The sequence below is a fragment of the Sus scrofa genome, chromosome 6 (assembly GCF_054392235.1).
Source record: "Sus scrofa isolate SSC_HxYL_T2T_F1_AM1 chromosome 6, Sscrofa_HxYL_maternal_Yorkshire_Landrace_v2.0, whole genome shotgun sequence".
In the NCBI taxonomy this organism is placed as follows: domain Eukaryota; kingdom Metazoa; phylum Chordata; class Mammalia; order Artiodactyla; family Suidae; genus Sus; species Sus scrofa.
Window position 1 is genome coordinate 166,026,503 of NC_139388.1, and position 23,900 is coordinate 166,050,402.

The window sequence follows — 23,900 nt, forward strand, 5'->3', positions numbered from 1 at the left end:
TAGCTTTTTAAGAAACCTCCAACAAGAGCCTATAACATGCTGCCTACAAGAAACCCACTTTAGGGCAGAGAACACACATAGATTGAAAGTGAAGGGGTGGGAAAAGATATTTCAGGTGTTTTTTAACGGCTAGTTGTCAGCCTCTCATTTTGACATCTCCAGCAGGACATTCTCAGAAATATGTGATATAGTGGGAGGGGAGTAAATTGGGAGCCAGGAATCCTCGGGCTGAATCCTCTTCCAGCCATTTGTTTGATATCAAGGAAGAAACATACTTCTCTGGGTCCTGTTTTCCTCGTCTGAAATATGAGTTGATTAAAATTTTATGTCTGCTCTGATACTACGTGATCCTATGATTAAATGGTCTGGATATAGATAATACCTGCCTCATTGACAACTGTCCCTTTTTTTTGGCCACACCCAAGGCATGTGGAAGTTCCTGGGCCATGGATCAAACCTAATTCCAACAGCAGTTTCGACCTGGGGCAATGCTGGATCCTTAACCCACCGCACCACAGGGAACTTCCAACTCTCTTCTAAAATCTAAAACAAAACCGTTGGCTTCCTGGCCCCCTGGCTTTATCTAAGATCATCTTCTCACTCCTTTTATATGAGAATGTCTCTGTCCCAGGCAGTTTATGGGGACTTAAGCTTTTATTTACTGTAGCTGGCAGCTCCTATAAGCTGAGGCTTTGACAATATTTCACATTTATTTATCTGAGCCAGAGCTTAGGATCAGGTGGCAGCCAAGTCACTTAAGGTTATTCAAATGCATTGAAAATGTTGCTTAATAATTCAGAACCAGTTTTCTCTGTTTAGAGTATTAAGATTTTTTAAATCCTTCTAATTAGCCAATTCCAACAGCAGTTTAAATAGGGAAAAAATCTGTCCCTTCTGAAAGGGCAACTGATGCAGACTTATTTTCAGTCCCAATATCTCTGCAGCAGGATTGACTGAGGCAAGGGCCCAAGAGAGTCTGAAGCCAGGGGATTGCTGGGTGGCCTGCTCATGTGTCACTGCCAGGTTCTGCTCCTGTAGAAGTGAGGCTTGAGGTAAAAGGTCTGCGGATGTGTCTTCTTTTGACTTTGGGTTGATGGAGGCTCTAGGGACGAACCTCCATTCAGTCATCCAGTATGTCGGTCTTTCAGCAAACATTTACTGAATTCAGTATACGAGGCCCTGCGATAGGAAGACAATAAGACCTCATTATACGCCTTTGGAATTCAGCCTCACTGGAGAGTCAGACTCATAGACAGTTGCAAAATAACCTGAGAGACGGAACAGATAACTCAGTGGAAGACTGTAGCTGATCCTTTGGGTTAGGCCCTCCAGGAATGGGCTGATTTGCCTGGTCAATAAGAGTACTATTTTAGCAAAGGATAAGAATTTCCTTACCTGTGCCTCTTTTCCAGTTAAACGCTGACCTTAAATCTGTCAGTAGACCTGTCTGAGAAGCCTAAAGTAAAGCAAAGGTATTAGTTAGGCAAATGTGGATTGGCTACATACAGGCCAATGGACTGTGACTGTGACAGAGAGACCACAGTGCACATGTATTGCCTCTGTGTCACAAGAGCCATGGCCCAGTGAATGGGAGAAGATGCCACTTGAGAAAGCGATTAATTGAGGCTCTGTCACTTAGGCCTGGTTTCATGGAGAAGCAGCAGTTGAGCTGAACCTTGAAAGATGTGTAAGTTTTCAACAGGTGGAACTGGGAGGAAGGACAGTCCAGTAGAGGAAAGAGCATAAGCAAAGGTTCGGGGAGGAGAAGACGTAAATGGGGAATAGCTGAAGCATAAGGTCGGTGAGGGGATAGTATTTAAAGATCAAAATAATAAAGACTGTTGAGGGCAAGCTGTACCACCACCCTTACAAAAAGTTTAGGCCCAGATTTTATTTATTTGATATATTTTTTCAAAAGAAAATAGAATAAATGTCTCTTTTGCTTCTTATTCCTAAAACATTGTTGATATATTTTTTTCAAAAGAAAATAGAATAAATGTCTCTTTTGCTTCTAACTCCTAAAACATTGTTAATAAAGGCTTACTCTGTATATTTCAGTGTTCCATCATGTACGTTCTCTGATTTGATCATTTATTCAACAAGCTTTTACTGAGAGCATATAAAGTACCACATTATTTGCTGGATGCTAGGGATACAAAAACAGGAAACAGTCCTATCTTTTTTTTTTCCCCTTCTGGCTGCACCTATGGCGTGTGGAATTTCCTGGGCCAGGAATGGAACCCGAGCCACTGCTACAAACTATATCATAGCTGCAACAATGCCAGGTCCTTAACCCACTGCACCACAGTGGGAACTCCAGTCCTGTCTTTTATTCAGTCTGTCCAGGAGACATTTGTGTGAAGACTAGCTGTGATGATGCTCATAGCAGGCCTGTATGGTGGTGCATCAGATGTCAACATCCTTGCTTAACAAACAAGGAAACTCAGAGGAGAAAAAGTGACTTGTTCAAGTTCACACAGGTGGTCAGAAGTAGTCCATATATGCAGTCACTCAGAGGGCTGTTTTCCCTTCTCTCCCCTGCTCTGAGGCTTGACCCTCTGGACATCAGGGCTGAACTGAAAGGAAATGAGCATGAAGAAAAGTTTGCCCAGACAAAGACAAAAAAGAGAGAGAGAGAGGTCTGGCCAGTAAAATACGTTATCTCCAGCCACCTTCTAGTACCACTTTCTTAACATCTTCTCTCCTAAATGCTTTGGTTTCTCACCGTGGTACTTTTCCTTAAACCCAGGAGTTTGGGAGTTGCCAGTATAAGTTTGGTATAGTACAAGCACCCACTGGACCCACCTTCAAAGAAAACACCTGCTCTGTTCATGAGTCTTGCCTTCCAGTTTCATAAGCTTTGGGCAGATGAAATGTAATATCAAAATAGCTCAGAGAGAGCCTTGGTAACATTTAAGATATTGAATGTGCTGCATCTGGTAACTAGAAAATTTAATGATCTCCTGCTGTTTTGGTAATTGGATAAGTAAATACATCAGAATAAATCACACCAGCAAGTCTTTTGTATGTCGTTAGGGACTCAACTCTTTTAACTCCTGTTCAAAGCTCCAGCTCTTGAGCAGTGTTTGCGTGCAGTTACACACGCACCAGCTCGCATAGCCCTGCTTGAGTATTAAAATGCAATCAGAATGCTCCCTCTCTCCCCAGCCAGTCTGCCTGAAGCATACATCTAGTATGCCATTCCAGATATTTCTGAAGCCAGGGAGAAAAGTTTTTTTTCAGAAGTTTAAACTAAACCTACTAAGGCATTTGAGCCCTTCACAGTCTATCTGCAAACCATCTTTGCAGCCATGTCTTCCGCTATAGGTATGCTACGAGCCTTGCCAGAAACACCACCCATTTACAAATCAGAGAAAATGAGGCCAAAGCAAAAGGGGGCCAACCTGTTGCAGTAAGTAATCATGTAAGAATTTTAAGTAGGAAAGAGACAGGATCAGATATTCTTTAGACTCTCCCGAGTAGCAGGGAAGACCCAGAGAGAAATATCTATTGGAGCTTATTAGGTATTAGATGATGTTGTCATCAGCTTACAGCTGAGAAATGTGTGTCTTCTGGAAGTTAAGTGACTTACTCAAGAGCATTCATACAAAACAAGATTCAAAACCCACCAGAACTTCACTGACTCCCTAATGAGCACTTAATCCATATCTCCCGGTGAAACACTGGGGCAAACAATATTCAAGGCTTCTCAGAAGGTTTTTAAATTTTTAATTATCCAGAAATAGCAGTTCTGGATCTAACCAGTTAACAAATTTCTTTCCTCTCTTTTGTCTCTTAGTGCTCTGTTCCAAACACAATGGTTAGTACTGTGGGCCATTCTTTTATCAGAGGCATCCTAGGAGCCTTTTACACAAGAGGCTGCCTTTCAGGATATTAGCCTCTGAAAGTAAGCCTTTTGCAAATCATGACACACATGGAAAATGTTTATGTGAGGAAAAAAAGAAAAAAAAACGGAGTTCCCATCATGGCTCAGCGGAAACAATCTGACTAGGAACCGTGAGGTTGCGGGTTCGATCCCTGGCCTCACTCAGTGGGTTAAGGATCTGGTGTTGCTGTGAGCTGCGGTGTAGGTTGCAGACGCGGCTCAGATCCTGTGTTGCTGTGGCTGTGGCGTAGGCCAGCAATTGTAGCTCCAATTGGACCCCCAGCCTGGGAACCTCCATATGCTGCCGGTGGGACCCTAAAAATAAAAAAAAAGAAAGAAAGAAAGAAACAAGAAAATGATCATGCACCTCATTGAGGTAATCAGGGTTTCTCAGGGTCAAAGGCAGCCCAGCCCTGAGGACTGTGACTGCTTTGAGGAATGAGACCCATATCTTGGCTTACCTGTATCCTGGCACAGAGACAGCAAGCTTGCAAACTTCCCTTTAGTTACTTGAAATTGTGTCTTCCCAAGACCAAGAGGGATGGGACTAATCTTGGGCTTTCCAGGGTGAGGAGACATGCCTGTTCTCACGCTTCTTATTCTTTTTATGTTCTCTTTATTCATTTATTCTTTTTGCGCATTTTATTTCCATTCTGCAGACGTGGATCTTCTCGTGTTTCTAGACTAACGAGGCTTTCCCCTCCCTGTCCCCCCACCCCTTTTAGTAAAGGTCCCTGTGTTCCCTCTGGGCTTTCCCCACTAACATTGTTCAATAGTACAGTGACCTGAGCCACCATCAGGGATACCAGTGCAAGAAGAGGGTCACCTTTTTTGTTTGGCAGGGTCTCCCTGACAATGTGCCAAGTTCGAGGACATTTTGACGTTGGTAACACTTTAGAACGGTTATCCTCATTGCATAGCTCATTTAAAGGCACCGGCTGGGAATGAGGAATCCAAATTTGGTCCTAGATCTGCTATGAATGCTGAGTAAACCTGGGGTTAGTTCTTTCCACTCATTGAGCTTTTCTTTCCCCATCTGTTACAGAGTTGAGGTCCCTCCAGCTCTGACCATCACTAGGGCTGTGATAATTGAGGCGCTGGATGAGTGAGATGCGCCCAGATGCCTGCGGTAGTAATGTTATGGGGAGATATGTGCTTCAGTTACATGAAGGGGATAGTCCTTCCAAGCAGGAGACTTAGACTAAATAGTCCAGTGTGTGACTACTAAAAGTGCCTAGTGTGGTGATTAAGAAAACAGACTTTGGAGCCAGACCTAATTTTAAATCCTTGCTCTGCCTTGCTCTGTCACTTCCCACCTGTGCAATCTTAGGCAGGTTACATGATCCCTCTGAACTTCCATTCCTCATTTTTTAAGTGGAGGTAATAGTACCTCCCTCATAGGGTTGTGTAGTAATTATAAAGTACTTGGAACACTTAGCACCTAGTAAGCTCCCATAAATGTAACTCTTGTTATCATTATTATAATGTGATTTTTAAAAAAAGAACAGATAGGGCAGCCTACAGGATGCAATTTCTATCCCTTTATCATCTTAGTTTTCTCTCCCTTTGTTCTTTTTTGTCCCCTTTTCCCACTTAAAAAAGTCAAGGAGGGAGTTCCTATTGTGGTGCAACAGAAACTAATCCAACTAGGAACCATGAGGATGCAGGTTCCATCCCTGGCCTCACTCAGTGGGTCAAAGATCTGGCATTGCTGTGAGCTATGGTGTAGGTCTCAGACGTGGCTCAGATCCCACGTTGCTGTGGCTCTGGCATAGGCCGGCGACTGTAGCTCCAGTTTGACCCCTGGCCTGGGAACTTCCATATGCCTTCCATATGTGTGGCCCTAAAAAAAAAAAGTAAAGTCAAGGAGAGGAAATGTCCTATAGGCATCCTGTGCTTTGCAGCCATAGAAGCCCACCCAACCTTACTCTCTAGCACCTCAGTTGTTCCACCACAATTTAATAATGGAAAGCAGAGCATCTGTCACTGTTTCCTGGAAACCCACACCCCAGTGTCACTTCTTTTCTATGATCCAATGAAGCAGATTGCTCCAGAAACTACACCAGGATCTGGGATATAAATAAGCCATGGAGTGGTCCCATAGTGGGACCCTTCAGATTGGAAGTTCTTTTGGGGGTTGCATTACTGCTCGTAGCAAATGTAGAGGAAAAGCTGCTAGGAGCTCAGCTGGTGCTTCTGTGGTTATTGATGATGATGTTGATGATTCATTCCTTACGTTTGCAAAAGACTTTACAGTTACCAAAGCCCTTTCACACCCTGGTCAGCACCTGACCAGCAGATCAGCTCTTTAAGTTCTCCCTTTGATACTTTGTGGGTGTGACTGCCCTCTTTAGGGATTCCCAGCTCATCAAAAGATGTTTAAAGAAAATGGCCAATTAGCTATTAGGACCAAGTTGACGGTAACAAAAGATATGTTCCTGAGGGGAACAACAAAGCCTGTGCCACAACAGGGACATGACCCAAGACAGCTGCAGAAAGTCTGCTTTCTTTATGCCCCAGGGAAAGCTATTTAGTCACATTAACTGTCCCCTGTTAAGAGGTAGGATCAGAGGTTAAGAGGCAGTGAAGGGCAATGCATCTAATACAGGCTAGAAGCTCACAAACCTGGGTGCAAATTCCAGCATTATCTTTCCTATTTCTGTAATCTTGGCCAAGTCCCTTAAGCCGTTTTTGACCTCAGAGAATTCATCTATGAAATGAGAATAATAGGAGTATTTATAGGATTGTTGTGACCATTTACTTAGGTAATATATAGAACAGCTAGTCTAGTGCCTGGCACTTACAAAATGCCAAATAAATGGTAACTTTTTTTGTAGTGATGACACTAATGATTTTTTTTTAAACTCGTGATATTTAGTATGCATGTTTTCTAACAGAGTAACTAACAGAATATGCTACTCGTAGCCTACCAAAAAGTTCAAGGTAAATGCTAATTTTGAACAAAACCAAAGGAAGATATATGCAACTTCACTATAATATGGGAATTTACATATGCAGCCTTTGTGCTACCTCATAGAGTAGAAGAAGCTCAGGATTTGAAGTGAGAAGGCCTGGCTCCACCAATTTCTAGTTGTATGACCATGTGTAGGTAATGTCCCTGTTTGAGCTTTGGTGTTCTCATCTGCAGAAATGAGGACACATTAATCCAGTCTTCTTAAGATAGCTCTTAAGATTTAGATAATATATGTGAAAGTACTTAGAGAGCTTGTTTGCACTGAATAATACTCTGGTTGGATGCACTAGTTTATTTATCCAGTCATCTACTGCAGTGTACCTTGGTTGCTTGCAGGTTTGGGCAGTTATGAATAAAGATACTTATGGAGTTCCTGTCGAGGCGCAGTAGAAACGAATCCGACTAGGAACCATGAGGTTGCGGGTTCGATCCCTGGCCTCGCTCAGTGGGTTAAGGATCCTGCATTGCCGTGAGCTGTGATGTAGGTCACAGATGTGGCTTGGATCTGGCGTTGCTGTGGCTGTGGTGTAGGCCAGCAGCTGTAGTTCCGATTCGACCCCTAGCCTGGAAAACTCCATATGCCTCGGGTGCGGCCCTAAAAGGACAAAAGAAGGTACTTATTAAACATCTGTGTGCAGGGTTTAGTATGAACCTTAGGTTTTCAGCTTCTTGGGATAACTACCAAGGAGTAAATTACTGAATTATATAGTAAGAATATGGTTAATTTGGTAAGAAACTATCAAACTGTCTCCCAAAGTGGCTATGCCATTTTGCATTCCCACTAGTAATATAGACGTGTCTGTTGCTCCACATCCTTGTCAGCATTTGGTGTTGTCAGTGTTCCGGATTTTGGCCATTCTGATAGGTGTGTGGTGGTGCATATATCATTGTTATTGTTTAAATTTGCATTTTCCTGATGGCATACGATGTGGAGGAATATCTTGCCTTCTATAGATCTTTAATAAGAGGATCTATAAAGTTTTTGGCCTGTTTTTTTAATTGGGTTGTTCATTTTCTTGTTTTTGAGTTTTAAGTTTTTTTTTTTTTTTGTATATTTTGGATAGTAGCTCTTTATCAGTGTGTCTTTTGCAAATATTTTCCCCCAGTCTGTGGCTTGTCTTCTCATTCTCTTGACAGTGTCTTTTGCAAAGTTTTTAATTTTAATGAAGTTTAGCTTATCAATTATTTCTTTCATGAATTGTGCCTTTGGTATTGTATCCAAAAAGCCATCACCATACCCAAGGTCATCTAGATTTTCTCCTGTGTTATCTTTAGGAATTTTATTGACTCGTGTTTTACATTTAAGTCTACAGACCATTTCAAGTTAATTTTTGTGAAGGCTGTAAGGTCTGTGCATCTATATTCATATATATATATATATATATATATATATATATATATATAGTTTTTTTTTTTGCACGCAGATGTTCAGCTCTGGAACCAGTTGTTAGACCCAGCATTTTTTTTCTAGATGTGAAAATGTTAGATCCAGACTTTCCTTTATTCTGTTTCAAAATAAAAACTTACCTTAACAAAATTAAATAAAAATGAAATGGATTGATAATAATACCAATCCTACAAGATTGTGATTTAATGTTTGTGTAATTATCTTGCAAACTATAAAATACTATCCATATATTGCTGCTGCTGTTATTTTAGCATTAGTCTACTCATACCCTCAAGTAGTTCCTGGCCTGGTAGTAGTGTCATATTTATGCTCAGGTGTTTATATATATGTGTGTGTGTGTATATATATTTGTGTGTGTATATATGTATATGTATGTGTGTGTGTGTGTGTGTATGTGTATATATATATATATATATATATATATATATATATATATTATGAGAAGCAGAATAGTGTTGTAACTAGAAGGAACCCTAAAACAGAAGTGAGCATCTCGGGTAGAGTACTGTAACTATGCCTTATCAAGCGTGTGCCCTGGGCCAAGCCACTTCACTTCTCAGCCTCAGGTTGCTCATTTGTGAAATGAAGGGGTTGGACTATTTGGCATTAAGAAGCTTTCCCACCCTAACATTCTGGGACTCACTCAATGTGGCCCAGGATGAGACTCTCACATTGATTCACATTTTTCTCAGCAGCAGTGTTACACTTTTTCAGAAAAACAAACAAACAAAAACTGAAGCCCAGGGAAATAATAGAAATACATACACATGAAGGTTCAAACTGCTAAGAAAAGTAACCTAGAAAAGAATAACTTTATTTGGCAGAAAACATGTCCCATTTTTGCTAACATAAACAAGTTTCAACAAAGCCAGTTTGCTAAAATATTAATGAGAAAATATATCCATTCCAGTTTCCTAAGTATAATGAATAAAATGTCAAGAAGGTTGACTTTCCTTTTCTGGCATAGACAAGTCAGGCCATCCCTCTTATCTGAGAATGCCCCTCCTCCCCCAGGGAGTCCCAAAGGATGGGCTTCTCTGTTGATTTAGAAAGTCAATAATTCAGTAAAATCCCAAGTAAATGGCAGAGCATAAGCTCAGATTGCATTTTTGTATTCGTATTTTATAAACACTTCAGGATTTTTTCCTTGACCCTTGACCTTTTGCCATTCTTAAAGTGAAGATATATAAGAAAGCTTGGTTAGAAGTAACCTCAGGGTCATCTCGTGCAACTTCTTCCTCTGCGTGGGCTCTACTCTTAAAAGCACCTCTGGCAAAATAGTCCAATAGTTAAATATGGATCCCAAGGCCAGCTCTCCTGGTTTCACATTCTGACTCTGCCCTTAACAACTTCGAAACCTTGAGCAAAGTTACTTAATCTGTTCCATGGCTCAGTTTCCTTATCTGTAAAATGGGAATAATAATTATACCTATGTCAGAGGGTTATTATGAAAATTAAATTATTTTATACATGCTTGGAATATGCCTGGTACAAATTAAGCGCTCAGTAAATGTCAGCTATTATCATCAAGATCATCTTCTTCCTGTATTTAAATGCTCCTGGGAACAGCAGAGGGTACATTCACCTCTCCCCTTCTTTCCCCTTTATTTTCCCCGAGGCAGCCTGTCAGCATGTAGGCCAGAAACATTCTGGTTATCATGAGCTTTGGAGTCAGACGGACTTAGGTTTTAAACCTTACTCTTTTCTGCAGTATTGGACAAGATAACCCATGGTATCTTCAACTTTAAAGTGGTGATAGGAGTTCCCGTCGTGGAGCAGTGGTTAACAAATCCAACTAGGAACCATGAGGTTGTGGGTTTGATCCCTGGCCTTGCTCAGTGGGTTAAGGATCCGGCGTTGCCATGCGCTGTGGTGTAGGTCTCAGATGAAGCTTGGATCTGGCGTTGCTGTGGCTCTGGTGTAGGCCAGCAGCCTATTAGACCCCTAGCCTGGCAACCTCCATATGCTGCACGTGCAGCCCTAAAAGACAAAAAGGCAAAAATAAAGTAGAATAAAATAAAATGCTGATAATAGGAGTTCCCCTTGTAGTGTACCGGAAACGAATCCAACTAGGAATCATGAGGTCGCGGGTTCGATCCCTGGCCTCATTGAGTGGGTTAAGGATCCGGCGTTGCCGTGAGCTGCGGTATAGGTCGCAAACATGGCTTGGATCCAGCGTTGCTGTGGCTGTAGGGTAGGCCTGTGTCTACAGCTCCAATTCAACCCCTAGCCTGGAAACCTCCATATGCCGCAGGTGTGGCCCTAAAAAAAAAAAAAATGCTGATAATAATACATACTTCATTTGGCTGTTTTGAGGACTACTTAAGGTATTTTATATAAAATACTTAGCATGGTTTCACCTACATGTGGGCACTAAATAGGATTGGCCCTTGAACAACATGGGTTTGAACTATGCAGGTCCGTTTATATGTGGATTTTTTCCAATAATAAATAGTATTAGTAAATAGTAAATACTCTAGTACTGCAGCATTCGCACTCGGTTGAACCTTGGATGTAGATCCCCACATATAGAGGAGCCACAGATATGGCGGAACTGCTTATGTTATATGCAGTTTTCACTGTTTGGAGGGGTGGTGCCCCAGCCCCCGCATTGTTCAAGAGTCCGTTGTGGTTGATCGTTGCTCCGATGATGATGATGAACAAAAAACACATAAAGGACAGCAGGAGAAGGAAGAAAAGTACAGGAGGTAAAAGAAAGAGAAGTAGTAGCCACACCAGCAGCTGCTGCTCTGTTAAAAAAGTTCTTTCTGGGAGTTTCCTGGTGGCTGGGTGGGTCAAGGATCTTGCATTGTCACTGCTGTGGCTCTGATTACTGCTTTGGCATGGATTCGATCCCTGGCCTGGGAACTTCTGGATGCCTCAGGCATGGCCCAAAAAAAGTTCTTTCTGACCAGCTGAGTTATGCTCCCTTACGGTTGTCACAGCTCTACCCACTGGAGCTGCAGAGAACCCATCTGCTCTGTCTACCCGTCCTACTTGCCAGCCCTTCAGACAGTCAGAAAGAGCTGATCCAGCCCCCTCCCTGCCCCTGTAGTAGCAGTCCCCTCTCTCAGGAAAACATAGCCCATTCCTCCCATGTGTCTTAGAAGCTCCTTCCTAAGAGGAGGTCCCTCCTGGCACGCTCCCCGTCCCTCTGGAATGGGGTGCCGAGCGCTGCAGGCTGGCTTCACAACACGGCCACTCTTACTGGGGAGAAGCATGGTGTCCTTCCTCCCCACCCAGGCTCTCTACAGGCTCTTGTTCCAGTCCAGGCAGATGAGAATGCAAACAAAAATCATCCTTGTTCACTTTAAATTTCTTTCTGAAAAGATCTTCAAAGAAAAAAGAATTGCTTATGATACAAGGCACTAGATCGAGCAGCCCCACCGCAACCAGTCTGAGTGAAGCAGCCCGGTGGTGGTACAGCCCCCACCAAAGCTGTAGAAGGCCGTCTCCAGATAATGAGGCATCGCCCTACCGGGGAGAAGGGAGCACTTCTGCTGGGCAGCAAGATAGAAATAAGAGAGGCAGCCCAGTGCAGGCCTCGGCTCCAAGAGACTTTGGAGAAAGAGCTCCAGCTTTGGAGTTGGGACCAACCAGGGCCCCTACCCAAGGCAGCGCTCCAGCCAGTAATGGCTGCTCCCAGCGGAGCACTGACCGGTTCAGTGTCTGACAGAGCCTTCACCACCCTCATTCCATTTACCTAGCACAGCAACCCACAAAAGAGAAACTAATTATTCTCCAGATGGGAAAACTGAGGCCCCCAGGTTGTGTTACTTCTTCAAGGTCATAGAGATAGTAAGTAAGTGACAGAGTTTGAATCTAAGTTTGCTTCACGCTTTTTAACTCTTATTCTCTACAGACAGACCCTCACTAAGTAGCAGCCATGGTGAGCTTCAGTTTTATCATCGCCACCTTACCTTGCATGGTTGTTTAGGGGTTAAATAACATATTTCAAGTGCCCAGCATATAGTAGGTGTGCAAGAAACTCTAGTTTTCTCCTTCTCACTGTCCCTGTTCTCCCACTTTAAGTGACTGGGAAAATAGCTTTTCTCAGACACCATTTCCTGTGTGAAAACTGGGTGTGTTTTCTGAACGTCTGCTCTCCCATATAGACACGGCCTTGAGGCTCCAAGCTCCCAGCTTCTTTTGCTTCCTTTGGTATGTTTCTGCCGGTATGCACAGTTCTGGCACTATTAAGATTTTGGTTTCTCCTCCTAGCAAACATCACATTTACAAACCACAAATAACAAAGTAGAAGATGCCGGAAGAGCCCTGGCATGTTAATTAAGAACAATAGCGAAAGCAGCTGGGCAGAAAATGCCAACGAGTCAGAAGCAGAGGCGGCATAGCTGTGTTTGTTGACAGAAGCCAGCGCAGTGTTGAACGTTAATTGGGGAAGTGGGTAAACATTTGCCGGCTGCTTTGCCCCCAGTGCATTGGAAGACAGACAGCAGGCTAGGTCCTCCCCGCCACCTTGCCTGCCCATCTGCCCAGAGCCCAAGAGACACCAGTAGAGCAGCCTTGCTCCAGGTTCCTCATCAGCAGAGAGGCTTCTGGAGGCGGACGTGTCTCCTTAATGACCCTCCTGGGCATACCGGCTTTCCATCTGGAAACAGTCAAAGGTAGTATTCCTCCTTCAGCTCGCCAGCCTGCCTGCCACCCTCAGGTCCCCAGGGCGTCCTTCCCCACTGGCTTGGAGAAGACCGCCGAGCCATCTCATTAGGTGGGACTTGAGTTGAGCAGAGGACGGGATTGCCCATCTCAGGTGCCACAGTCTCTGCCCAGGCACCCAGAGCATGTCTGACAAAGCGGAGTCCCCGGCTTCCGTCTCACACCCTGGGATGCTGGGGTCCGTGTATCTGTGTGTCCGTCCGTCCTTACAGGTGCTCACATACACAGCAGCCGGCACTGAATACTTGCTCCGTGCCAGCAGCGTGCTCATTAATCCTCACATCCGTCCTACAAGGTTGATACTAACTCCAGAGCCACAGCGCTGGTAGCCAACACAGCTGCGATTTAAACCAGAACATTTCTGGTTCCAGAGCCCGTTGTCCTTTCTACTAAACCAGTGTTTCTTAGCATTTAAAATTCTTGTTCCCTTCGGGAAATGTTTGATTTTTTTTCTCTCACTCTCAGATTCAGAAAGCCCCCACATCGCATCCTTGTCCCTGACCTAGGAAGCCATGAACCTGCTGTAGGGTCCCTGGATGATTAACAGATCCCAACTTGAGCCAGAAAGATTTGCCTAGCTCTACAGTCCATAGTTCATCGTATAAACTAATCATTTTTTATTTCTGAACTATAAATCCATATTGTGACATTGACTCATTTTGGGGACTAAATATCCCCACCACTGCCACCAGCAAGGAGACTGTGATGCGCCTCCCTCGGGAGCCTCTCCTTGGCGGAGGAGATGCCTGTCTCGGCGCGTGGCAGGGTGGGCCCTCTGCAGTACTGCGCTGAAGTTTAGCAGGAAGATCAGCCCCAAAGGCTTTGCTCTTTCCTGCCAAGCAGAAAAGGCCCTCCCTGCTGTCAGGAGTTAATCAAGCACAGATCCGCAGGAACGCTCGTCACTCGTTTAACCCACACCCTTTCCCAAGGACCTCCTGCTCTGCTGGCCAGGCGGAGCTGTGCAGGAAGCAGTGGGCCTCCACCTGCCTAGGAAGAGGTTTAGTCTCCTGAACCTGTGCCCTGAGGTCAAATTCTGGTTCTTCCGCTCACTGTGAGACCTGACCTCTCTGAGCCCTGGTTTCCTCGGTTGTAAAATGGGAATAACAACACCTACCTCACAGGGTTATTTTGATGATCAGATGAGATAAGAGATGTGAAAATGTCTGTGCCCGTGCATAGTAGGCTCGAACGCAAAGTGCAGGATAGGAACCGAATGCCATGAGTCTCTTGAGCATGTGTTTTCTTTCTTTCTAGGTAACCCAGCTGGACCCAAATAAATCATTATTGGAGGTAAAGTTGTTCCCTCAAGAAACCCTTTTCCTTGAAGCAAAAGAGTAAACACAGCCCAGCGGTGGAACCAGCCATTCCTTGACAAGCCAGAGGCCTTGCTTCAAGAGAAGGGCTCCTTGCCAACCCACCTACACGCTCGTCTCACTCAGTTCAGTGTCACACTTCTGCCTCTCGCAAGATTGCTGGAAAAAAGTAATAATAAACATAGCTACTTAAAATTGCCCATCCACGAGTGTATGTCCCCAGCCCCCACTGTAGAGAATGACACCTCTGCCACCCCTCCATCCCCTTCCCGCGGCCCTCGGTCCATGACTAGCGCACTGCTGAAGTGTGAGTGATCACGAAGTAGGACTTTGAGCTCTCCAGTGCCCTCTCCCCACAGTGTCTGGGGCAGTTCTGTCTGACCTGTGACACCAGGCTGCTCTGTATTTGATATGTCTCATTGAGCCAGAGCTCATCCACCTCTGCCTTTTTCTTTTCATGACTGGATTTCTATTGTGTCACCTGATTTTAAGAGGCAGGGGATAAAAAGTCAAATGGGACTTCTTGGCATGGAGATTAAATGTTGTGGGAAAAAAAAAAAAAGCATATCATTTTTGTTGGTACTTCCTGACTCTACTAAGATATAGGCTGTGTTTGAGGACTGCATTGGACATATATGCAAGATATTTATTTACTGCTGCTGCCTTGGGTCCCCAGGCTCCATGTAGGAGGCATTTGCTGTTCCATCCCAGCCTGAGAAACTGTTTAAGCTCTCAATGGGAATGTTGAGATTGTGTGAAGAGGACCAGGACAGGACCAGGACTTCAGTATCTGGCCTGGCTGCAGGAAGCTGCTGTTGGGTTTGCATTTGGGCAGTTAGAACCTCACAGATACCAGCTGCCAGGCTGCTGGCCCATCAGGGCTCACTGAACGCCCTTCTCTCCTGCTCTTTTCTCCCTCTAAACCGTCACGCATTTGGACCTTGTCAGTTGGCAGTTTGAGCACCTTGCCGGTCGCCAAAATCTGATGAGCCACCCACAGACTCTGAGCCGAGCTGTAATAAGGAACCTGCTCCACTGTTTCATTCTTTCAGTGTTTTGATATTAGATGGTGGACTCCCATCTCAAATGAAAGGGACCTCGTTCTCTGGCTGAAAATTCTGTCTTCACATATTTAAGAGAGCAAACTTGGGGGCTCAGCTCAGAAGACATGTGTTGCCTGAATTTATATATAATAATCTGGGATGGTTTAGTAAATGTGGGTTCTTGATAATCTGTGGATTTGGGGTTTGGAGCTTAGTTCACGGAAGTACTGTTTATACCTTCGCCGCCGGTGATTTCTTTTCAGTCTTGGAATGTTTCTCCATTTCGGTTTTGTGTCACCGATGGTCTCTGTCCTAGGGGTTGGGATCCTGACTTGACATTTTGTACTCGTCCAAAAGAGTCTAAGTGCTGGGGTTTTTTTAGAGTTCTCGGAAGACTCCAACCACAGTCTGAGATACGCCTGGTCATTCTCCCTCTGCCCAGAAGTGGGCATTGGCCAGGAAAATTCCATCTTGTGTCTTTTCTCTAATCCTCCAACCAAGGACCTCCCAGGAACACCCTCTCAAGAGAAGCGTGTCCCTAGCAGACTAGTGCTACGTCTGCCCAGGTGCAGGCTGTCTCTGGCCCCAGGCGTCTCTCCAGGGAGACTGAAAGGAAAAGAGACCCAAGATGGAGGCTTTCAACCTGAGCACATCCTCTCCAGCTCCACTCTCTCCTTCTAAACTGATGGCTCCCCAGGACCGTCATTTCCAATGCTACAGACGCACGCGGGCACCAGCTCTTCTCTTTCCAAGGAGACCTTGTTCTGTAGCTGCCGTGCAGAAGCCACAGCCTTGAACTCAGGCCATACTCAGGAACAGCAGCAAGGGTGTGGGTGGGGATTGGAGGGATGGGTCTCTGAATTCACCTTCATGTTTACCTGTTCCATCTAATTTGGGTTTGACTTCATCGTATTGTTCCCCCATCCTCTTCACTTCTGTATTCCAGTAATATAAACTTTACTCTGAAACCTATTTCATACAAGTTATTAAACACTACTTGAATGTGTGTGAAGTTTACACACCCTTCTTCAACCCTGCCTTGGAAGGTTCTTCTTGCTCAGTCCCACGAAATCCTAGCCTAAAGGCCCCCTTCCTAGGCAAGGCCTCAGCTAGTTAGCACTGTTCACGCATGCCGTTCTGTTCTACTGAGTCCAGAACAGGAGGCAGAGCAATTTCATGCCCTTTCTTACAAACACAACATTAAAAGGACTTGTATAAAGTTAGGATCCAAGAAAAACATGAACTGACTTACTATTACCACAGAAATAGCCATGTCCTTTGTAATTCTTCCTCCTGCCCCTACCCTTCTTTAGGGCTTACCTCCCAGCCTCAAGACACAGGAGCGAGTCAATCAGAATATGTGCTTTGGGTTCTCATGCCCACCTGTCTAGAGTGAAGTTCCAGGGCTGCTGTCATCTCTGCCCCATTCCACTTCACTCCTTTGTGTTTCTTGGATTATCACTTGTGCATTTGGAGCATTAGTTTGAAGGTTTATGGAGGTATTGCCAATTTCCCACCGCCTCGGAGAAGGTGCAGTTGGGGGAGTTTTCTGGTGTGCGGTGTTGTGCTCTGGCACCACTAGGACTATGGAACACATGGGTGTTCGTCCTTGAATGGTGAGCATCCAACGCCGAATTCTTTTTTGGAATCTTGAATAGGATTCAAGGTTTTATGAATTTTATTGGTGACATTAAAAACACAAAATAAGTTTGCATTGGCATTGAAATTGCTCTTCCCAAAGCTAGATATGCTGAGTTGAGTGTGCTGGTCAGTGGGATGGGTTCTAAAGAGGTTGCGGAGCTCTGGCAGATTTCCCCAAAAGCCCTGATGCTGTTTGTTTGGATGTAGGAGGGGGTCTTAATTGTCTCCATAAGCAGCATCTCTGATTGACGCACTTCCACCATCCAGCTAGTCCTGGACCCCACAGGCAGATGGGACGTGGAATCCTCAATTCAGTCTAGGAGTAACTCACATGGGCATTGCCCTGTATAGTCTCAGGGACCCTTCCACGTGCATTAACTCATTTGATCCTTTTAAAAATTCTCAGAAGGAGATCTACACACACACATACACACAGGACACACCGCACAACACACTTCCCGTCGTGGTTCAGCAGAGGCGAATCTGACTAGTATCCATGAGGACGAAGGTTCAATCCCTGGCCATGCTCAGTGGGTTAAGGATCCAGTGTTGCCCTGAGCTGTGGTATAGGTCACAGATGTGGCTCGGATCCTGTGTGTAGGCTAGCGGCTACAGCTCCGATTTGACCCCTAGCCTGGGAAACTTCATATGCCTAAAAAGACCAAAAAAAAAAAAAAAAAAAAAAAAAAAGTGTGATGTTCCTCGAAGTGAATAACTTCTCTGATCCTCAGTGTCCTGATGACATTCGCACAGCATTTTGCAGTTTACCCCATCTTCCGCACCCAGCATCAGAGTCCCTGCAATGAGGGAAGCAGGGCAGACATGGCCATTCACCCCTGCCTCGATCCCCTCAAGGGCTTCCCGTTGCCCTCCAAATGAAATCCAGACTCAGCTTGGATTTAAAACTCCTGTCATCTGCTCCCACCTCCCTCCCCATCTGCACCTCTGGCCACACCATGTCCTCAACACATCGTGAGCTACCTGTGGTTTCATCAGCTCCCTGTCACCCCTGGCCTTGCACACTATTCCCTCTGCCGCTAGTGCTCTTCTGTCACCTTCAGCTCAGACTTCATCTCCCTCAGGATGGCTTCCCCAACCATTGCCCCTCAGGTTCAGTGCCTGTGCTCTGGGTCTTCAGCCCTGGGCTGCTTTCTTTCATTTTTTTTTCTTTTTTTTTTTTTTGTCTTCTCTAGGGCCACACCCACAGCATATGAAGGTTCCCAGGCTAGGGGTCTAATCAGAGTTGTAGCCGCTGGCTACACCACAGCCACAGCCACACCAGATCCTTACCTCACTGAGCGAGGCCAGGGATTGAACCCGCAACCTCATGGTTCCCAGTCAGATTTGTTAACCACGGAGCCACGACGGGAACTCCTGGGCTGCTTTCTCATAGCACTAGCACTGGATCACTCTGAACTGTTAACGCTCAGCTCCATGTCCTTCCTCCCTCTATGCCCAGACGGGGAGCTCCCCAAAGGGGCTGAGTCACTTCATATCCTCGAAGCTGCGAAAATGACTAGTGTGTAGGAAGCACGTCGTCGATTTGGATTTACTACCTGAATTCAAACAAAGAAATATGGTGGCTGTGTTCTAATAAGGTTGTGGTCTCTAACCTCCCGCTCGTCTCGTAATGTTGTGAGGGCAGAGACCAGATCAGTCATCTGTGTGTTCCCTGCGCCAGCCCCGGGTCTGGCACAGAGCAGTCGTGCACCAGGTAGTTCCTGAAGCAGTTAATTAACAGATGCTGGTGAGGAGAGCTAACGAGTAAAGGAACTGGTGTCGAGCACCCAGTAAGCCCTGCAGGATGGGGAGCTTGAGGCACTGTCCTCCACAACAGCCTCAGAATCACTGCGCAGTCGCTACCGATAACATCCTCAGTTAGGAAAACTGAGGCTCAGAGAAATTATGTCCCAGCCCCAGAGACAGGCAGGAAATCAGGAGAGGAGCCGACCCTCCAGTCTGGATACGAGCCCAGCACGCGTGCCTGTTCTGCCTGCCTGTGAAATGTCAGCAGCCCCCAAGTTTCCCCTCTGCCCTCTGCGCTTCCGGAACTCTCCTTAGATAAGAGACAGTTTGTCCTTGGAGACTCAGTTCAGGGTAGAGTCCATGTCAGTCTGATTTGTTGTTTTCTCCCTCAGCACGGGCCTGGCACCGTGTAGGTGCCTGATAAATGGCTGTGATGAGGTCAGGTAGTGATGAGATAATGATAAGATAGTGAACATTTATATCATGTTTACTGAAGGCCAAGCACTAAGTGCTCTACTTGTATTAACCCATTCACTCCTCACCCCAGTCTCATGGAGGAGGAGCTGTTGCTATCCCCACTTTATTGGTGAGTAAACTGAGGCACAAGGGGTTAGGTCGTTTGCCCAAGGTCATTCAGCTAGTAAACCTAGAAACCAGATTCAAACGCAGGCAGTTTGGCCACAGAGTTCATTCAGGCAGTGGTCACTCCACTCCACGACTTCTCCTCAAGGAAGCAGCCTCGTGGAGTCCCCAGGCCAAGTCAGGGCCCCTTTCTGACGCCCGTGCTTGTCCCTAGTAGAGCACTTTTATCCTCTTATTGTGATTATTTGCACAGAACTCTCCCCTGTGGACCATGACAGGTCTGTCCCTGCTGGGCCGGGCACAGGGCACAGACAGTAAATGTTATGTGAGTGACTGAACTACGGAACTGCCCTCTGAGGTGGGACACACGATCCCTGTCTCATACATGGACAAACCCAGGCGTTGAGAGGTCAAATCATTTGCCCCAAGTCTCAAAGCCACTATACAACGTGCCCTGTCTAACTCCAAGGTAAGGGTTTTTCCCACCATGCATTTTCATCAGATCAGCATTTAATTTAAGTACTTTTATTTAGTGCCGTTTTCCTTATGGAGATTGGATCAGTTTTGACTCCTCCATTCCTCACTTAGGCTTTTTGTTAAACATTGGTTCTCAGCCTCTACCCTTGACCCCGAATTCCCAGGCTGGGGCGGGGCCACCAGTTGCAGGGCAGTGTGGTCAAAGTCAGAGGAGTTCCCAGAGCTCTGGGAACCCAGAGGAGGCCCCTAGTCCAACCCCATCCAGGAGCTCTGGCCGGAGTTCGCTCTGTAATAAACGGGCCCACCCAAGCCAACAGTCTGAGATTCCAGAGTGAGAGGATGGAGGCGTCCTGCAGGATCGGACTGGAGCCTGCCCCTCTGGGCTTGGATCCTCAGGCCCCTGGAAATTATTGCCCTGCTGGAAGAAAAGGCCCCTGGAAATCATTGCCTTGCTTGGAAGCACACACTGGTAACATTTGCATAGGACTTTCCTGAGGAGTTGGCGACAAGGAGAGTCTTACTGAAACTTTTCTCTGCGTTTTGGGGGTCAGGTGGAAGCACATGTGAGGGAGAGCAGGAGTGGAGGTCAGGAGGCTCTCTTTCCGGAGGCAGATGCCGAGGCCTTGGCTGCATGAGCATCCCACGTGGGAATCCTTCTTCCTGGCTGGCTGGGTCTGCAAGGTCCTTTCCTCAGGTCAAAGCATTTCTAGATCCAGCAGGAAACCGTTCCTCATTCTACAGATGAGGAGATGGAGGAGCAGAGCAGCGAAGTGACTTGGCCAAGGCCTCCGTGCTGGCATGCCTTCCACCACACGGAGCATCAGTGGAGAACTGGCTGGCACAGCTACCGCCTACATGCCTCAGTTTCTTCACATAAGAATGGGGTGCATTTTATGGGTCTTTTGCATACTATCGGGGGTCATGAACACAGAAAAAATGGGTTCTCTGGAATAAAAGTGGTACTGCACCAAGGGGGCATGGATCCCAGCCCCCGTATTGGGGGAGCCCCCCCCTGAACCGGCAGTATCAGGGTGTGCTCCAAACAGTGGGGGCCCTGAGAAGAGATAGGTAGGGGTGCATCCAGAGGCTGAGGGTGGACCTGGCCTGTGCCGCTCCTTTCTTAGTGACACGGTGCCACTTGGTGCTTTGTGGCAAGCATGTTCTGGTTCATGGAGCCCCTGAGAAGGTGGTGGGTGGAGTAAATGAGGTGACCGAGGGAGGGAGAAGATCCCGGGCCACCAAAAGATCTCTGAACCAAGCAGATCCTGATCCTGGAGGGAGTTTTCAGATAATGGTTCAAGTGCGGAGGTACCTCCTATCACCAGCTCCCAGCTCCCCAGTCTTCCTTCGAATGGGGGTAAAAGGGTGCCGAGAAAGGAACAGCTTTCCACTCTGAAGGCAAAGAGAAGAAATCATCCGGTTACTGCTAACAAATAATAATCCCCAAAATGTCTGGGTGTTCGCTGCATGTCAGACACTGAGGATTTTACGTGAATCGTGTTATCAAAGCCTCACGATGATCCCATGACAGCATTATTTTTGCTGCCATCTTTCGTAAGAGAAAATGTGACAAACGCAGCACTCTGTTTCCACACTGGCAGCCCTGCTCAGCCAGGCCCTGTGGCCAAAGGTGCTAAGGATGCATGAAGGGTGGTGCCAGAATCTTGCCTGGACGGTTGCCAGTCCTGAGTGGCAAAGCGGGGGTGGGGTGGGGGTGGTTCTAGGTTCACAGAAGGGCTCCAGATACCTTCTTTCACACACACCTCCATCCAACTGGGGGTGGAGAAAGTGGCCTCAACTCCACCTCCTAGTCCGCAGTCAGTCTCTTTCATAGCTGCAAACAACCATTGTCAGCTCTTCCCCAAGCTAGCTGGACGCCCCTGAGAAAGTCACTTCCTCTGTTTCCTCTGATAGGAACTGGAGATGAAGATGCGTGGCTGTGTGCCTTGGCGGGGAGGGCGGGGGGACGCAGAGGCACTTGGAGGCCTTGGGGTCAGCCTGCGCCAGTAAAGTCAGTAGGAGTTTTCCAGGTAACTCACTGGCCCGAGACAGGGAACCTGGAGGAGGTGCCTGTGCCTCACCGCCACCCCAAACCTGGAGTCTGATCCACCCACTGGGGCAAAAAGGCCCACTTGTGTGTCAGCTTCCCCACCCGACTATGCCCTCTCCCCGCCAGGAAAGAGAATTCACATGTTGGGCCCCAGGCCAACCTGAATCCGGTCCTGAGCCAGTCCTGCAGCTTGGAACCACCCCATACACAACCTGGGCGGTCCCAGCGCTGAAGGAGGAGTGGCAGCGGGTGGCAGCCGGCAAGTAGAAGTCAGACTAGAACTCGTTATTTGAGGGAGAGGCCCAGGCTGGGGCTGGATTCGGGCTCTCCCCCCAGCTCCATCCCTCTCTCAAGTCTTCACTTTGGTCAGTGACCTGGGCGTGACTGGCTCACAGTCCCTCCGCGAACTTCTGAAGGGGAGCCTTGCCCTGATGCCCTTCCTCTTCACAGTTTCTCCCCCACCCACGCGGTGGCCCGGCCGCCACCGACCTTCAGGCAGCCTGATTCTAGGATGGCCGGGAGGCAAGCCCAGAGTGGGTAACTCAGCGCTGCAGAGGCTCCAGATCAGGAGTCTGGGTGGCACATGGGCCAGGAGCTGATTCCAGAATTGCTGTTTCCAATGCTCTCTAGGGAGATGGAGACCAAGAGCAATAAGATCCAAGGAAGATCACTCTGCCAGGTGCTCGTCGTCACCAAAGTACCAGGAGGACCTGCAGATCACTTGGGCTTTTGCACGGTTTCCTCTGTACAGGATCGCCTCTCCCTCCCCCGCTTCCCCAGCCTGGTCAATTCCAGGTCCTTCCAAACTCAGCTCCAAGAAACTGTGAGGACTAATTTTAAAGAGGTGAAGGGTCAGAAAGGAGGCCGGTTTCAAGATAAATATACTACAATACCTAACTTTCTTAAGCTGTTGTCATAACTAGACATGGGTTGTCATAACCAGTTGTGACGGGTGAAAAGGTTCTATTCGACAATAGCTGCATAAAATGCCAAGGAATGCTTAAGAAACGGAACTATGGGGGGAAATGACAAAATCTACAAAGGGACATAAAAGTTGTGAATAAGTGAAAATCATGTTGTGTCCTTGATGGGAAAATACTGTGCTGTGAAGATACATACTCTCCCTCAAATTAATTTCTAAAGGCAGTTAAGGCAAATTTCCAAAGGGTATTTTAAATTTCACTTCCTTTTTGGAACTAGCTTTAAAAATTCTAGAATATTTATTCAGAAGACTGTCTTTCCAAGATAGCCAGGAGAATTCTGAGGCGGGGTCAAGGAATCAGAAGGATGACTTGCCCTCCGAAGTATTATAGAACTAGTGAGACTGGTGCCGAAGGAAGTCGCTCCCTAGATGAGAAAGTGTTGTGAGGACCTAAGGTCACCTGAGAATACAGCGTATGGTATATGGTCAGTGGGGATGGGGCAGATCATTAAGAAGTTCTGTAATAGCTGACTAATCATTTTGGGGAGAAATTAAATCACAAACTTCACATCTTCCACCAAAATTAACTTCAAATAAACTAAAGATATAAATGTAAATAATTTTAAAAGTGCTAATAGAAAATATACATGAATGCCTTTAAAAAGTGGGATCGGTAAATAGAATCCATGAGGAAAAAAATTACAGATTTGACTACACAAAAAATTTTAATATCGGTATCGCAATAACAAAACAAGATCAACAAAAACAGAAATGGAGAAATCAGCATATGGTCAAATAACAGGATAGTGCTACCTTTAGTATATAAACAGCTCTTACAAATTAAGGAAAACAGAAGCTCTATGATAGAAAAATAAGAAAGATATATACATAGATTTTAAAAAATGAGTGACCAACACATATAGGCAAAACTAAGGAGTAACTACAAATTACAGTGACAATAAGATACATTTTTCCTGCCCGAACTGGCAAAGATGAAAAAGATCAGCAGGAGGCATTACTGTTGAGTGTGTTCATTGATATACAACTTCTCCTAAGGGCTGACATGGTAGCAGAGGTATCAAAATCTTATATATATATTTTTAAAAAGCCTCTGACCCTGATTAATCAATCTTATTTCCAGGAATTTATCTTATGAAAGTAATTAAGCAAATTCACTGAAGATC

General features: G+C 46.0%; 1 protein-coding gene across 4 annotated transcripts in view; it reads left to right on the plus strand.

Moving 5' to 3' along the window:
• FAF1 (Fas associated factor 1) overlaps positions 1-16,304 on the plus strand; it is a 438,758-nt gene extending 422,454 nt beyond the window's left edge. For all 4 annotated transcript variants that reach the window (XM_021097817.2, XM_084965116.1, XM_084965117.1 and 1 more), the window contains one exon: positions 14,197-16,304. In XM_021097817.2, the coding sequence (XP_020953476.1) occupies positions 14,197-14,280 (84 nt within the window). In that variant the 3' untranslated portion in view covers positions 14,281-16,304. The remainder of the gene's footprint in view (positions 1-14,196) is intronic.
• Positions 16,305-23,900: the final 7,596 nt, after the last annotated feature.